The sequence below is a fragment of the Monodon monoceros genome, unplaced genomic scaffold (assembly GCF_005190385.1).
Source record: "Monodon monoceros isolate NGI ecotype Baffin Bay Population unplaced genomic scaffold, NGI_Narwhal_1 Super_Scaffold_18, whole genome shotgun sequence".
Classification (NCBI taxonomy): domain Eukaryota; kingdom Metazoa; phylum Chordata; class Mammalia; order Artiodactyla; family Monodontidae; genus Monodon; species Monodon monoceros.
The window spans coordinates 72,487,379-72,505,090 of record NW_021703774.1 but is presented as its reverse complement, the minus strand read 5'-3'; the positions used below and the strand labels follow the sequence as shown (position 1 = coordinate 72,505,090).

At 41.8% G+C, this 17,712-nt stretch overlaps 1 protein-coding gene across 1 annotated transcript in view; it reads left to right on the top strand.

The window, feature by feature from the left end:
* The first annotated feature begins 7,005 nt into the window (after positions 1–7,005).
* The window catches only part of SNX27 (sorting nexin 27), an 83,281-nt gene continuing 72,574 nt past the window's right edge, over positions 7,006–17,712 (top strand). Inside the window, exon 1 of the mRNA XM_029229073.1 lies at positions 7,006–7,458. Within this exon, the coding sequence (XP_029084906.1) occupies positions 7,142–7,458 (317 nt within the window). The 5' untranslated portion in view covers positions 7,006–7,141. The remainder of the gene's footprint in view (positions 7,459–17,712) is intronic.

Below are 17,712 nucleotides of genomic sequence, written 5' to 3'. Positions count from 1 at the left end.
CAGACCTCTGAGGAATCAGTAAATATTAGGACATATGTGTTGTCAGTAAATAGAGTTTGCGAGAGCTGCCAACACCTCCCGATGCTTTGTGCTTGTGCTTCTCTCTGGCTCCGAGTTTTCCTCTCTGGCTTCTTGTCCCAAAGCCTCTGGGCAAGGATGTGGGGAGAGACAGCTGTATTGAAAAGGACCAGAAGACAAAGGAAGGAAGGGGAAGGTAACCTTCAAGGGGAAAGTAAATGGGTATCGTAGTTGATTCCATTCCGGGCAGGGGATTCCCTTGCAGGGCATTTTTCCGAGATGGAATTTCTTGATCTGCGCCTCAGTCAAAATAACAATGAATATGAGGAAAGAGGAGAGAATGGCACATGATCTGGACAGAAGTGATAGCTGAGACTGGGAAATGATTACCACCCACAAATCAAAATAGGTAAAAGTTCAACATTATGGTTATTAGAACCATGAATTTATATTGTACATTTTTCAAGTTTAGCACAATTTCTTTGCTCTATGTCTTAAGTAACCTCACTATTTTATTAATTTTTTGTGTGTGATAGAATATACACAACATAGAGCTTACCATTTTAACCCTTGTTAAGTGCACCTTTCCGTGGCATTAAGTACAGTCACGTTGTTGTGCGACCGTCACCACCATCTGCCTCCAGAACTTATTCACCTTCCCCGACTGAAACTCTATACCCGTTAAACACTAACTCCCCAGTTTCTCCCCCATTAAGCCCCTGGAAACTACCATTCTTTCCGTCTGCATGAATTTGACTATTCTAGGAACCTCACTGTTTTGTAATTAGACTATTTTCATGAGAGTGTCCTGCAAAATCTTATTTCTAAAAGTATCTCTTTATATAGATGAAGTAGGTATCATCATGCCTAGTTTGTAGTTGGAGAAACCAAGCTGAAGAGAAGTTCAGTGCATCAGATACAAGTGGCTGCTTCTCCAAATCTATTCTGCCCTGTTCCCTTTCCCTCTCACCCTTCTTTCTTTCAGCAAGTCCCAAATTTTGTTGGTATTCACAGGCAAACTATGCACACAGGGAAGGGGCTACTCTTAGCCCCAGGAGTATGTCTTGATGCATTTGAGTCAATCACAGTAATTTCAGTTCCTTTGCCAATGATTGGTATAGGGGATTAGTAGGTGATACACTTTTGGCCTATGAGACATGAGAGAAAGCTGATGCAAGGATTCTAAAAAGGGTTTCTTTGCTTTGACAAATACACACTTCCTATTTTCTGCTTCTCAGTATGGTGGCCACATGTGTGAGTGATGCCTGGAGCTCAGCAGCCATTTTGTCACCATGAGAAGAGTTAGCCACATCACCCAGATAATACACTGAAGATGGCAGAGGGGCAGATGGAAAGAATCTGGATCCTTTATCATGTGAATGACCTTCTGAATTAACCAACTCTGGAACTCCCCACTTTTAGTCTTGCTATTTATGCAAGATCATAAATTTCCTTATTATTTAAACCACTTTTGCATTTTCTGTACTTGCAGCCAAAAGCGTACTATTGATAAATGACTTGTTAAGGATTGAAGCTAAACAGGAACCAATGCAGAGTACCCAAGTCTCACATGCTTTTCCACTGGATGATGCTATTGACTCAGCATTGGTCTTTTTGTTATGAGCTAGCCCAACCTATTGTATTATTTCTGAACTGTTGGCTCTGGGAAGCAATTTCTAGGAAAAGGGACCCCTGGAAAATTGATTTTGAGAAAAGAAAGGGGATGGGAGATGTTGGAGAAAAGGAAGAGAGACACAAATAACAGAGCGACAATTGCCTAGGGAGTTGCAACTGGAAGGATGGTAAAAAATGATATTTGGGAATAGCTCTGTGAAACATGCCAGTCAGGTGTGGTGAGATGGAATGGGTGAAAAAAGCCAGCCAGTATGGCTGTAAGAGCCAGGGAGCTTTTCTCTCCGATGGGAAACCCAGCAAATCTCAGAGAGTTGTTGTGTGACAAAGTAGAAGACAAGGGCATCATATGAAGATGACTAGGTAAAGGGCTTTGAAATACTGCAACTACAGAATACTGATAGGAAACTAACATAATTATAATTACACACGAAGCTGACATCAACGCTCACTTACATTAAACCTGTGGCAGATGGTACTAGCTATTCCTCAGAGCCTACACAGCAAACTTTCTTTTAGACATGTGAGCTGGGCATGTGATCCTGGTTTGGACAATCACAGTTCTTCATTCTCCAGGCAACTTCAATCAGTCCAGGTGGTAGGCACAGGACTCAAGGAATGGCAAAAGTCCTTCCCTAGGAAATTAGATACAGACACTGCGAAAAAAACAAGGTGTTTTTTGCTAATAGACAAAGAGAAACAGAGATGAGCAAAAATGAAAGGCAGAAGAAAAAGAGGAAGATGACCTTGAGTTCTCTGTGTCAGACCTTAATGCCTAGGTTCCTATAGCATTTGCTTTAAATCTATGAGCTATCCCAGTGTGGCAGATTATGTTTTCCAGAAATGGCCACCATGATATATCCCATCCCATATACTCTAATTACACTGCAACATCGATACTCCTTCCATGGGGTGGTGGTGTCTATATCCCCTCCCCTTGCACCTGGACAGACCTTTATGACCACTTGGACCAAAAAAGTATGGTGGAAGTGCTGCTATATGACTTCTGACACAGAGTCATAAAAACGCCATACACTATTGCTTTATTCTCTTGGGACATCTGATTTTGGAAACCAGGCACCATGCTTGAAGAAGCCGATAGCCACATGAAGAGACCATGTATAGGAGTCATGCCGACAGCCCTAGATGAGGTCCCAGCAGACAGCCAGCCTCAACCACCAGAAATGAGACATTTCCAGATGAACCCAGCCATCGAGTCACCCCTAGCCTTTGTCTTCCCAAGTGAGGCTCCAGGCATCAAGCAGGGGCAGAGACAAGTCATCCCTATGTATCCGATCTGAATTCCTGACCCACAGAGTCCAATAGAATAATAAATCGATGGTTTTAAACCACTAAGCTTTGGGATGGTTTGTTACACAGCTACAATTAAGGAAATACCCGGTGTCCTCCTTAGCTATGTGAAGCAATAAATTCTCTTTTTTGCTTAAGCTAATTTGAATTGAGTTTGTCACTTGCAACTAAAGGAATCTTGATTCATAAACCCTCTAGTCTCTAGGTCTTATCCACTCTAGCAAATCAGTTAATTCAGTTTACCAAAAAAGTGATTTTTCATGTGGTCTTCACAGAAAAAAGTACAGAAAGGTAGCAAAAAAAGAGTCAGAATTAGTGCAAAGGCCTAAAAAAAGAGCTCTCTTTTTGTTTTCTTCAACTCATGACTCCCTGGGAAATGGCATGCCTTATTTCCTCATTCACGCCATTTAATTTTTCTGCTTAGGGTTGGGTGCTGGCCACTGATCTGCTGAGTGACTTTTTTTTTTTTTTTTCCTTTGGTGGTACGCGGGCGTCTTACTGCTGTGGCCTCTCCCGTTGCGGAGAACAGGCTCCAGACGCGCAGGCTCAGTGGCCATGGCTCACGGGCCCAGCCGCTCAGCGGCACGTGGGATCTTCGCAGACCGGGACACGAACCCTTGTCTCCTGCATCGGCAGGCGGACTCTCAACCACTGCGCCACCAGGGAAGCCCTGCCGAATGACTTTTGAAAATCATTGTACCTTGCTGGATCTACTTCCTTTTTCAAAGGGTGATAGTGGAGGGAGCTATTCCTTTACCAGCAAAATGACGGAATAGGGCTAGATGTGATATTAATTAGTATTTTTTATTGGATTATAATTGTTCTACAATGTTGTGTTAGTTTCTGCTGTACAACAAAGTGAATCAGCCTATGTGTATACATATATCCTCTCCCTCCTGAGCCTCCCTCCCTATTAGTACTCTTAATAATAGCTCTGTGCTAAGTATTAATATTATGTTAGGTGTTTCCCACATATTCTCATTTGGTCCCCACCATGTCCCTATGCAGCAGGTATTATTAGCCACTTTATGGTCCTTTCCTGGACTAACATTCTATCAACCTTTGTTGAGCTCCTTCTCTTGTGCCTCTCACTCTGATACACTCTGAGGGCATGACAAGTCACATGTAACAAGTTCCTTGTTTTCAAGAAGCTTATGTTCAGATTGGAAAGGTAAAGCTAAACTAAGTATTAAATTGATCTAAACTGAGTAGCACTGACCATAGATGCAACAGGAGTTATATCCATTATCTATTGTCCTGTAACAGATTACCACAAATTTAGCAGCTTAAAACAATACACATTTATTATCTCACAACTTTTGTGGTCCAGGAGTCAGGGTTCAGCTTAGCTGGGTCCTCTGCAGGGTCTCACAAGCCTGCAATCAAGGCACTGGCTGGGCTATGTTCCCTAGTGGAGCCAAGAATCCTCCTCCAAGCTCACGAGGTTGTTGGCAGAATTTCTTGCAGGCTTAGGACTGAGGGCCCTATTTTCTCGCTGTCCACTCAGGGCAACTCTCAGTTCCTAGAGGCTCCTGCAGTTCCCTGTCATGGGCCTTCTTCACCAGCAGTTCGCAACATGGCAGCGTTCTTCTTTAGGGCCAGCAAGAGACTCTCACCCCAGTCAGCTAAGAAGGAATGTTATATAATGTACCTGTAACCATGGGAGTGACACATCATCATCTTCACTATATTCTATTGTCTAGAAGCAAGTCACGGGTCCTGCCCACACTCAAGGGGAGGGTATTACAAAAGCGTGTGACTCACTGAAGGGGAGATGGGGTCACTGGAAGGTGTATTTGTTGCAGGGATTTAAAAAAGAGAGAGGGGACTTCCCTGGTGGTGCAGTGGTTAAGAATCCGCCTGACAATGCAGGGGACACGGGTTCGATCACTGGTCCGGGAAGATCCCACATGCCGTGGAGCAACTAAGCCCGTGCACCACAACTACTGAGCCTGCGCTCTAGAGCCCGCGAGCCACAACTACTGAGCCTGCGTGCCACAATTACTGAAGCCTGTGCACCTAGAGCCTCTGCTCTGTAACAAGAGAAGCCACCGCAATAAGAAGGCTGCACACCACAAAGAAGAGTAGCTCGCCACAACTAGAGAAAGCCCGTGCGCAGCAACGAAGACTCAACACAGTCAAAAAAAAAAAAAAAAAAAAAGTGCTTAGAATAGTGTTTGGCACATAGCTACGTTGAGAGAGACAGTCCTTCATGGGTCTTTCATGCTTCTACCCATCTTCCTGGGTATGACAAGAATGCAAAGCCCTGACCACTTTTTACCAGGGTCATTTCTCAGGGTTATGTTTACAGTTAGCAGCTGTGAGTATTGAAGTAAGCTCTCCCTCCAGGACAAAGAACAGGTTTGCTTACTGCTTCCGACAAAACAGCGGGTTCCCCAGCTGTGGTGTAAGCCCACCAAGTGCACAGCATTCATCTGAGCCCTTCATGTCATCCCTGTGGCATTTGGGGGGGGGGGCAAGAGGAATTGATACAAAGGGGCTGAAGCTCAAGTTGCTCCCTATGTCGCGAGTAAAAGTCCTTTGTCTCTGACCCAGGAATTCTGTGTCTTTTATCAGCATCCATGATACAGTAACAAACTAATTTATTAGCCTGTCAGTAGAGTAAAATCAAATACCAGACTTGAGCAGTTAAGTGCTTAAGTATGCTATTTTTCATTATTTTTGCTCTTGCTCTTCTTACTTGCCTTTGCCAGGCATTCTGCACAATATCTGCAAGTTTGTGTTTGGGTAGATAGCCAAAAACATCAATTGCTGCCATATGCACAGAACTCTACTGTGTTGTTGGGGGAAACAAAATGAATTTGAAATAATGGTAACTTCAAAATCACTGCTCAATACTGTATGTTATCATTTATACGTGGAGTCTAAGAAATAAATCAAAGTAGTGAATATAACAAAAAAGAAACAGACTCTCAGTTACAGAAAACAAACTAGTTATTACCAGTGGGGAGAGGGAAGGGGGGAGGAGCGTGATAAGGGTAGGGGATTAAGAGGTACAAACTACTGTGTATAAAATAAATAAGCTACAAGGATATATTGTGCAGCACAGGGAATATAGCCAATAGTTTATAATAACTATAAATGGAGTATAATCTTTAAAAATTGTGAATCACTACGTTGTATACCTGAAACTTACATAATATTGTAAATCATCTATATTTCAATAAGAAAAAAATATGGATATTTTAAAACTTAAAAAACAAAATCATTGCTCAATTGAAATTATTACTTGGACACTCTAATGTCCAGGTCTAAATCACTGAGACCATATAGTTTCCTCCACATATGCTTTTTTACATAGATGGGGCAAGTTTTTATGTAGTTGCAATATATGAAAAGAAAGTTGCACAAAAATAACTGGGCCTTGGTTCCTGTTACTTAACAGCTGGATGACTTTGGTTCAGTTTCCCAATACTGAAATAGAGAAGCGAATTCATGACCCAGTTGTCTCACAAGATTGTTGGGGTCATTCAATAAAATAATGTATATAGTGACTTCCCTGGTGGTCCAGTGGTTAAGACTCCCGCTTCCACTGAGCGGGTGGGGGTGGGGCGCCGATTCCATCCCTGGTCAGGGAACTAAGATTCCGCCTGCGAGCCCGCGGGGACTGAAAAAAAAAAAAAGTATGTAGACACGTAAGGTACTGAGCAAACGAGTTGTTATAATTTAAGACTATGTTGACACAAACATCAAGTTGTCCTAATATTATTGTTTTTTAAAGATTATGAAATGAAAGAAAAATAAAACATCCTCCACGTTAGCAGATGAATCTGTCACCTCCACTCCAGGCTGGGTTACCGGCTCACCATCCAAAAGGACACTCCTAAGAAGAGCTTGAAAGGTGAACTACAACCCCCAGCAGGCTTTGCGCCCAAATCGCGTCACATAACCTCAGCTCCGGCCCGGGCCCAGCCCTCTCCCCGCCCCCACCATTCAGAAACTACAACTCCCAGGAGGCTTCACGGCGTCTAAACCGTCCTCTTTCCCCCCGCCCCCTGTCTCCCCTTTACCCGCGCCGGCAGCTCCGTGGCCGACTCGGGTCCCGCCGTCGGCGGAGCGGGCGCGCGCGCCGGGGGTCGCGCGGCTGCTGAGAAGGCCGAGCACGCGCGGAGGGAGTGGAGGCGTAGGGTGGTGGGAGTACGGCTTGCTCGCTCGCAAGATGGCGGATGAGGACGGGGAAGGGATTCACCCCTCAGCCCCTCACAGGAACGGAGGTGGCGGCGGCGGCGGCGGTGGGGGGTCTGGGCTCCACTGCGCCGGGAACGGCGGCGGGGGAGGCGGCGGCCCGCGGGTTGTGCGCATCGTCAAGTCCGAGTCCGGCTACGGCTTCAACGTGCGGGGCCAAGTGAGCGAGGGCGGGCAACTGCGGAGCATCAACGGGGAGCTGTACGCGCCGCTGCAGCATGTGAGCGCCGTGCTGCCCGGGGGGGCGGCCGACCGGGCCGGGGTGCGCAAGGGGGACCGCATTCTGGAGGTGTGAGTATCGGGGCTGCCCGCCGCCCCACCCCTTCCCCTCTGTCTGTCCCTGCATTTCCCCTCTACCCCTGTCACCCTCAGGCCGCACCTCCCCTCAACCCCCGAACCGGCCCCCCGCCCCTCCATGGAGGTTGGCCCTTTTACCTCCCCACACCCCGGGTTTCTGGGACCCCAGCACCCTCCCTGTATCTCCAGTGTCCCAGCGCCCCTACTGCTTTTACCCCTGCCCCCATTGCTTTGGCTTCTTTTCTGCCCCCTTGCCTTCCCCTTTGGCATGCTGCTTTCTGCTCCTCGGTGCCCCTTGCTTTCCTCTTGTTGAACCTCTTTCTGCTTCTGACTGACAGCATCTCCTTTTCTGACCCAGCCACTGTGTGTCCTCCCCAAGTTCTCATCTTGAGCATCATAGTTTCTTGTTCTCCACCACTCCTCTTAGCCCCCGTGGACCGTCCCTTCTGCCCTCTAAACCAAATAGGCAGGACCTTTGGTCGGCTCCTACTTTTCTTCCGGAAACATCATCCCTCCACGCTGCACTCCTTTTTCTTTCCTTAGTTACCCTCTCCTTATGGTTAAGCACTCTCTATATTTTTCTGTCCTACCGTGTGTCCCTTTCCTCCCCTCTTTTTTGTATTCATACTCTGAGAATACCTTCTTTTCTGACCCTTGGTTTTTTTTTTTTTTTTGATGGTGGTGTCGTCTTTGACACGATAGTTTCTCTTCACAGTAGTCCCCTTATCACACCAGTATTTTGAATCTAGTGTCTCCATCACCACATCCCTCTGAGAGCATCCCTGTTCTGGCCACTGTCTTCACTTCTGCACCATACTCATATTTTTTTTTAGTCGGGTTTATGGTAGAGCTCTCCTTAGCTCCTACTTCCCCCAAACTACAGCCCCTTTTGGGTCTTTGACCTCCCCACTTTTTCACGGCATGCCATTTTCATTCTCTCTTCTAGTCTGTTCTCTTGTGATATCATGCTTGACTTTATCCTATTCTTTCTCTCTGAGGTTGTTTTCCCTTCTTTCTCTTTTTTAGGCTCCTTCATGTTGAAACCCATCCTCTTTCCTTGCTGCAGTGCCTCCTGCTTCATATTCCTTCATCCTTACTTCCTCACCGAATACCTTAAAGCTCTGGCAGGATGCTGCCCTGTCTTGCAGTTTCTTTGCAGACCTCCTCCTACTCCTTTAATCCAGGTGTTACATTTGTGTTTCTATACTTTGTATTAAGATTTGTATAGTGATTGCTGATTGACTGGTAGCTGGTGTATGTGCTCATTGTCTCCATTCTCCTCAGCAGTCTTCAATCCTGTATCTCTCTCCTGCTTACTGACTCTTGTATATTCTTTTTTCACACTTTTGCCCTCTCTTTCAGTGCTAGGATTTGCCCTCATGAATCTTTCTCTCTCTTTTTTTGGCCACTCCGCGCGGCTTGAGGGGTCTTAGTTCCTCCACCAGGGATTGAACCCAGGCCCACCACAGTGAAAGCACAGAGTCCTAACCACTGGACCGCCAGGGAATTCCCTCTTTCTCATTATTATAAATGTTATTTTAACCATAATTTCCATAACCTTCAGTCTTTCCTCTAGTAGAACAGTAGGTTTATACAGTAGGTTTGACCAAGGTTTCAATGGGATAAGTATTTTGAAGGACCTATAGAGTAGTCTATCCCTTCTTATTCAGCTTATGCCTCTTACCCTTATCCTTGACATTCTTACTCTATGATATCCATTCATTCTGTTTCCTCTTACCTTCCACCTCAAGAAAGAGTAGTTCACCAAAGTAAGCGTTTGAAGCTATTATACCTATCCTCTGTCCTTCCTGTAAATAGATGCGTTCTTTTTTCTGTTAATGTCCTATGACTTTTCTGGTACTCTGGCAATATATTCTTAATTTTTTGGGTGTCAGGGCATTCAGATGCAGAATGCAGTAGTGACCTTCTGCTTTGTACCTGGGCACCTAATTCTTTTCTTTCTAGATAACTCAAAATCTGTGGCTGATGTTTCCTTCTGATAGAAGCTCTTGGAATTGTCATTTTCCTTTCCCTTTGGAAGTTAACTTTGTATCCAGCTGTTTATTTTTAAATTTAAAACTGAAGTATTTATTTAAAATTATAAATTTATCATAAAGTTCTAAATCATTTACTCTTTACTGGAGTAGAGTACTGTGGTTTTTGCAGCAGAGTCCAGATATAAACTAGGTACTCTAAAGGAGACCTCAGATGATTCCCCAGACAGACAGAAGGACTTGTCTCAGGCCCAGGTTCCAGTCTAGGCCCATTTCTTCTTCTAGAGAAAAGACATTACATTTTAGTGGTGATGAGTAGACAACTTTCTCTCTTTTAGTGGGTGGGGCAAAAAGAGCACTCTTTGCTTAGAGAACCTTTTTCTGGAATGTTGTGATGATTGGACATCTACCTGGCATTGGATTCTCACCTTCCAACTGTATTTTGATTTCCAAATTCTTTGCAGTTTCTCTGCTACTATAGTGAAAATAGTGATAGTTGTAACAGAGTCAAGATAGGTGGTAAATTGTTTGGGTCCTCAACTATACAGTTTCTTTCTCTGTCCTTCCCTTCTTCCAAAGTCTACATCTTCTCCTTAAGTTTTCAAGTGAGAGGAGGAAGACAGAGACCAAACAGACATTGTTCTTGAGGGATATCTGTATCTGCTACTTGTTCTGATCTTGGTTAGGTTGATGCTAATTTTCCTAAAGCATTCTTTAGGCAACACTTTTTTCTGTCTCTCACCCATGTTCCTTAAATTAACCTCTCTGTTGTCCCAGGTAAGCTTTGCATGTTGATGAAGTGCCAAGTAGGGTCAGAGTAGGCATAGGTAGATTATTATTGTGTAGATGTAGTTTGTATCGAGTTATAGGTGGATGTCTGGACCTTCTTAAACAGATAATTGTTGATTAAGACTTTTCCCGATTTTAGACACTTTCCTCCAATATGCAAATTATTGTATTCCAATTTTCATATATTGCAGTAGTTTGGACAACTGATAGAGGTTTGAAAGAACAGATGAGATTTACGAGAATAAAAGCCTGGACAAAAAAGAGCATTTTTTCTGTGCATTTCTTTAAAGGCTGCTTACCAAGGCCTTGTCCTAACTGAATCTAGGAGAAGTCATTAAATTAAATTCAATATGGTTTGGTTTGTCCTTTCTCCCTTCAAAACTGACTAGATTCTAACTGGTTAGGGAAAGAGTCATGTTGCAGGGCTTGGTGCTGGAGTATGAACAAGCCTTCTGGGCTCTGAATTTTACTGCAGATGGAAAGTTTTCTTGAATGGCAATGTTAGCCTTCACCTTGTAATTTTTCCAGTGTAACATATATTGAGTGTCTTCCCTTTGATGTATACACACTTGGAGACTAGTGAGTGAAGGATGCTTTCAACAAATAGAACCAAAATAAATATGTCTTTGCACTAATCATATAGCATGTTAAGAAATATTAGACTTCAGGTGATTTTCTTAAGGTTAAGATAGTTTCAAAGGCTCTTGATTGATTTCTTGAGAGATGCCCTTAGGAGGGTTTAAGTGTGCAGTGGATATGGATATTGTACTGTCTATTTTTGAGAGATTAGGTTTGTCTGTTGGCTAGTTTGTTTTGTCTCTTTGGTGTTTGGGTAATATGGTCTTCAGTAAGCATGGACCCTAAGGTTGGCTTGTAAGCGTTCAATATCATGATATATTTATGCTAGGCAGAGAGTATATGCCTTACTTCTTTTTTAAAAAAATTAATTAATTTTATTTTTGGCTGCGTTGGGTCTTTGTTGTTGCGTGCGGGCTTTCTCTGGTTGCGGCGAGTGGGGGCTACTCTACGTTGTGGTGCGCGGGCTTCTCATTGCCGTGGCTTCTCTTGTTGAGGAGCACGAGCTCTAGGTGCGTGGGTTTCAGTAGTTGTGGCTCGCAGGCTCTAGAACACAGGCTCAGTAGTTGTGGCTCATGGGCTTAGTTGCTCCGTGGCAAGTGGGGTCTCCCCGGACCAGGGCTCGAACCCACGTCCCCTGCATTGGCAGGTGATTCTTAACCACTGCACCACCAGGGAAGTCCCACCTTACTTCTTGATAGCTACAAGATAATATAACTTTTCTGTATTAAAGTTAAACCATAAGAAAAAGATGTTTGTGGGTGTATATATATTTGTTTAGTGATAATTTATTTTAAAAACGTATAAATATGTCATGGGCATTCTTTTTTTGTTTTTGTTTTTTTAAAATTTTATGTGAAAATTTGAAAATTGACTAAAAAGAGGTTGGGGCCACATGAAATATTTTTATGAGTTAAAAAAGTACATTCTTAGGATCTGCTTTCTCAGTTGTAGCTGAATTCTATTTGGCTTAGATTTTCCAGGTAGGTTTTGTAAATGGTGTTTGAAATCATGGTTATTGATCAAAGGAAGTTTTTATGGCAGTGATCCTCAAGCTTTAGTGAGCGTAAGAATCACTGGGTGTGCTTGTCAAAAGTATGGATTCTCAGGCTCACCCTTTAAAGGTTATGATTCAGTAGGTCTTGCACGGGGCCTAGAAATCTTTATTTTTTACTCCCTGGCCAGGTGTGGGTAATGCAGCCAACATACCCACCCCATACCTGGAGTGAAACTACAAGCCTTTAATTCTCAGTTCATTTTATTGTCATGATTATGTAGAGAGTCATTAGCTAAGACTATATGAACAAAGTGATTTATTAGGCTCTTGAAATCCCAGCCCTTAGGAAAATCAGTTCAGTAGATAGTGGACTAACTGTTGTATCTAATCATCTACACTTTATTTTTTGAATCTTGATAAGCTGTTGTAATAAAGGTGAGGGTTAAGAGGTAGAGCAAGTTAATAATAATTATATTACTTTGCAATTTGTATAGTGTTACAGTTTGCACAGTGTTTTAACATTTGATCTTCACAAGAGCCTTGTGAGATAGGGAAAATATAAGCTCCTTGGTGGCAGGGACTATGTCTATGCTGTTTCCGTAGCTAAATATCTAGCGGCACATAGAGAGTACTCTTCTATAAACGCTTGCTGAATGAATGTATGAGTATTATCCCTGTTTCATAAGAGAGGAAACTGGGTGTTGCACTAATGAATGTTAACCAGAATTAAACCCAGGTCTTTGGAAGCTAAATCCAGTGTATTTTCCATTTCTTTGTTTTCTCAGCTATTCTTGACTGTTAATAGTCAACTATTCTTGACTGAAGTCACTTAAAATTCTTAAAATTCAGTCATATCCCTATGAAGTTGGATAGCAGTTGAACTTTGGTTCTATGATTTTGAAATGTAACTGTGTTATATCTTTATTTACCCTGTCTCTCTTATTGTTAAATTGGGTAGAAGACGGGGGACCAAAATAGGCATTCTTTGCCCTTATTTGTTGCTATCTTTATTGGTTATCAGTGAAGAGAGCATGACGATCGTAATTGCAACCCCAAGAAATACTTTTAATTCCATAGGTAGTGGAGGCGGCAAAATAATAAAACTAAATTTGAAAATAGCATTATCTTCCCCACAGAAATGTCTTCTGCAACGTTGCTGTGACCAGGAAAAGATTTTTTGTTAGTAACGTGAAGATTTGTTTGGGTCATATAAGTTATGGTGAAGAACAGTTCTTTTTCCAGCCACCACTTTTCCAGTTTGTTTCAGGAGAGGGTTTATTACCATGCTCTAAAGGATAATTGTTTTTTTAGATAAGTCCCGTTGGGAATAATTCTTATGATCTGGTAGATAAGCAAAGAGACTCAGTTGACAAGCAAACATTTATGATTTATGATCACTGCACGGTGCTTTGGGAGCATGATCTGTGGTAAGTTCATTGTTAGATGCTGACATTGCTGGCACAAAGGGTATTGTAGTGGGTTAGGTTAGCGCCAGTTAGGGTCATTCTGTTCTTCGACTGTCAGCTATAGAGATGGTTTCTGTGCTTCACTTAGGCAGTCTAGTAAGAGCCAGTGTATGGGTGGTGCAATTCCAGGCCCACATTTGGAAAAAAAAATTTAGGCAGCTTAAAACCATTTTTTAAAAAATTGAAACTCATAAAAAAAAAAAATTGAAACTCATAGATTTTTTATTACACCCAGTTAAAAAAAAAACAACACCTGAAACAAGTTTCACAAAACTGTGTTTACTAGTATCATGCACTCTGGTATTTTTTAGTCCGTCAGTATTTTGGGTTTTTTGTTTTGTTTTTTGAATGCTGATGGTGGCCCACTGCATTAATTTCATGACTCATTAGGTTGTAATCCACTGTTTGAAAACCAGTGATTTAGGGTATCAATTTTATGATGTTGCCTAATAATCACCTCATGTTCAGCCTGGTACCACAATTAAGCACAAACTATTTGTAAAGTACTGTTAGGCTTGTATGAGTCACAGAGTCCCTGCATCCCTGCCCTTGGGAAACTTACACTGCGGTGGGGAAGGTGCATGTAAACAATTTACTGCATGTAAAGCAAAATGAAATAATGGAGATAAATGAAAAACACAATGGAGTTTAGAGGTAAGAAGAGTGAATATGCTTGAGAAGATTGGAAGATTGGTGGGTGGATGGGTCATAGAAGGCTTTTAAACTGTGATTGAAGGACAGGTATAATTTTAGTAGGCAGAAGAGGGGGAAAGATTTTATAGGCTGAAGTAACTGTGTGACCAAAGGGAGGATCTTAGGATAACAAGGAATCGAAAGTTGCTGTTTGTTTATAGACACCTGTGCTTCAGGTTAGATCAAATGGGGTTTCGATTGCCGTGCTAAAAAGTTTGGATTTTATTCTGTTTTTGAGGTCAGAATATCGTTGTATGTGCATTAATACCCAGGACTCCCTGAGAATTTAGTTTTTATTTAATTATTTACCTGAAGAGGTTGAATAACATTTCCAAGGCCAAAGAGGAAAATCACTGTTAGAAGAATTTCAGAGCATCTACTCTCTTGGGCTGTCTTGTACTATATAAAGAAGGGAACTAAAGACAACTAAGCTCTAATGCCCAGAGCTGGGAGCAGCTGGTGAGGAGCTGGTTGCCTTTAATTTGTATATGTATTTTACTCACAGCACAGTTCAGCTTCTCAAATATCTGTTTCTCTTTCTCTTATGTTTTATATGACTGTACTTACTATTGTGTTTACAGTTGGTAAGTTTGATCCTATATGCTGTAGGTCCACTTGTGCTCTGCCCTACAGATGTTCTGTTTTAGCTGTACTCCTCTGATTTGAAGATGCCTCCTTTAATTTAAATCTTTTATTTTGGCAGACAGCATGTTGCTGGGAGTTGAGTGGGACGGAAGACAGACAGGGAACTTAATATGTATAGTACTAAGATTTATACCTGAAGTCTACATTCAAAATGAAAATTCTTACAAAGATCCTTCAAATAAGTTTGTTTATTTATTTATTTGTATGTGTTGGGTCTTCGTTGCTGCGCGCGGACTTTCTCTAGTTGTGGCAAGTGGGGGGCTGGTCTTCGTTGTGGTGTGCGGGCTTCTCATTGCGGTGGCTTCTCTTGTTTCGGAGCACGTGCCCTAGGCACGCAGGCTTCTGTAGTTGCAGCATGCCGGCTCAGTAGTTGTGGATCGTGGGCTCTAGAGTGCAGGCTTAGTAGTTGTGGCGCACTGGCTTAGTTGCTCCGCGGCATGTGGGATCTTTCCGGACCAGGGCTCGAACCCACGTCCCCTGAATTGGCAGGTAGATTCTTAACCACTGCGCCACCAGGGAAGCCCCAGATAAGTTTAAGAATTGGTGGTGACCGTACAGTGAATTTCTCCTGTCAGTATTGTGAGGGGTACTTCAGAATTAGATTTTGTGATATGGTATCAGTCAAATGCTAGGTAGTATGTGTGTAGTCTTTTTTGTTTATTATTTATTGCTCCCTGCTAACTAATAAGTTTTTCATATAGTTGAGGAAATACACCTATCTGCAAGGTGTTAAAGTTGCAGAGTAAGGTACTGCATTTGAGTACTCTTATGTGTACTTCCTTTAATGAACTTCCGTTGTTATGAAAACATCTTTTAAAAAAATGGTTTTTGCTTAAGCTATCTGAAATTGCAGATTCTTATGTCAGACCTCAGAGCAAGACTAGAATGACAGGTCTGTGTATTCTGTGGACTTGAAACACAAGTAATTAGTTTACTTCTCTTTGGAAAAGTACAGAGCAGTCTGCAGAGTCAGCTGCTTGTGTGGATTTTCTCCCAGCTGCTTTGAAGAGGCTGATTACTCTTACAGAACTATTCAGTGCGATTAACCAGGAAGCTCTCTCTCTCCCTTCCAACCCCCTGCCCTCGACAGTACTTTTATATCTGTGGGCCTATCTAGTTATATTTATTTAGTATGTTTTGAAAATTGATTAACTTAATATTTGGAGATGTGATGACCTCTGTGAAAGTTTGGGAAACTTCTTCCACTTCTTTTGCTGATCAGTTTAATCATGATAAAGTTTGTAATTTAGTGTGCAGTTTGTCTACTGAATGTACCATGCAGGTTACTTAATTCTTTTTACCCAAAATTATGATCATTTTGATTCTGGTAGGGTTAAAAACTATTTTTTGGATCTGTTTTCTCAAGGTACGTAACTTGCATCTCTTGTCTTAGAAACGACAATGAGTTTTGTTCTCTTTACCTGGTGTTTTGAATCCAAGGAAATGTGACACTAAAGTTTCCCTTTCTGAATTGTGTGCTAATAGATTATTTTAGATTTCCCTGGCCTACCAAATTATCCTTTATGTTTCTGATTTGGAAAAGGTCTTACTGTAACTTTCTTCTTATTCAATATGCTGAAATAGACTACAACTTAACAAAAACTGTACTGTATTCTGTGTTCCTCAGCTTCCAAAAGAAATTGTGCAAACTTAATTTGGGTTAAAGGATGGTATTTGATTGCTGAAGGGCCATATGACTTAAAAAGTATCTATCTTGTTATTCATTTCTAAGGGCTTCTTACATAGATGAAGGTATTTTGGACTGTTTTTTCAGTAGTAGTGATAGATTTACACTTCTCCTCACACTCAAATACAGTACCTCTGGAGACGAATTGAATATTTAGGAAATGGGTGTTGGGATTCAGGGTGCAGTTTGTCACTGCAGAACAGACTTATCAGATCACATGAAGAACCATGTTTTTAATTGCATTATGTGATAATTCAGAAATAGTAGTGAAATAGAACTTTAAAATATTAAGATTCCTCCTTTGGTAATTTACCTGACTTGCAAACTAAGGTTGTTGATAAAGCAAGTAGATTTTATTCTTTAATTAACTTTCACTGTACACCAAACTAAAAACATTGGGGAGTTGCGTTTAAATTGGCCATTTAGGCAATGGTTCAAATTATAGCAGGTCTCAAAGACTGAGTTGGTGTTGAGAAATGCTTTAGGACTGATTATGTTTGTTTTGCTGGTGAATAATTGATTGAGGGGGCCTGAGAAATAGGGTAGATAGGAGGAGAATGAGTTAGTCAGGTTAGGGAAACCATTATGGCTATTAGCAACTTTCTTACCTTTATCTAGCATTCATTATCCCCGCAGTGTGAAGAAGTAACCTATTTTCACATCTAGCTTTACATTTAAATTGAACCATAGAGTTGTTATATGCTGATCAAGTGTTTAAAGACAAAAGTTGAAAAGTAAGCAAAAAAATCTTATCCAAACAAGATAAATGCATACTTTTATAGCTTTAGTATCGGGAAATTTCTTTAAGACGTTACTGGTAATACTTTAGCCTCTGTCGTGTGAGGAAACCCATTGTGCTTAAATTTTTTTTGTGTGTGTGTGGTATGCGGGCCTCTCACTGTTGTGGCCTCTCCTGTTGTGGAGCACAGGCTCCGGACGCGCAGGCTCAGCGGCCATGGCTTACAGGCCTAGCTGCTCCGCAGTATGTGGGATCTTACCGGACTGGGGCACGAATCCGTGTCCCCTTCATTGGCAGGCGGACTCTCAACTACTGCGCTACCAGGGAAGCCCCTGTGCTTAAATTTTTTAACTAAATGTGGTACATTTAGTTTTTATGAGATGAAACAATATAATTATAATAGATTATTCCCAGAATTAACATAAAATACAGGCTGCTTTTTAAATGTCAACATGTTTATTTCTTATTCCTTCTTCTTACCTCATTTTGCTCTCCTTGGAATCAGTGTTTATTTTTTAAAAAATTAATAAAAACAATTTACTTTTATTTTCAGTATATTTCAGTAAAAGAAAACATAGCCTCACTTTGGAATTGCTTACATAATTGAATGTCATATTTTACTCTTAACCATTATTTTTATTGCTACCCACAATAGAAAACAA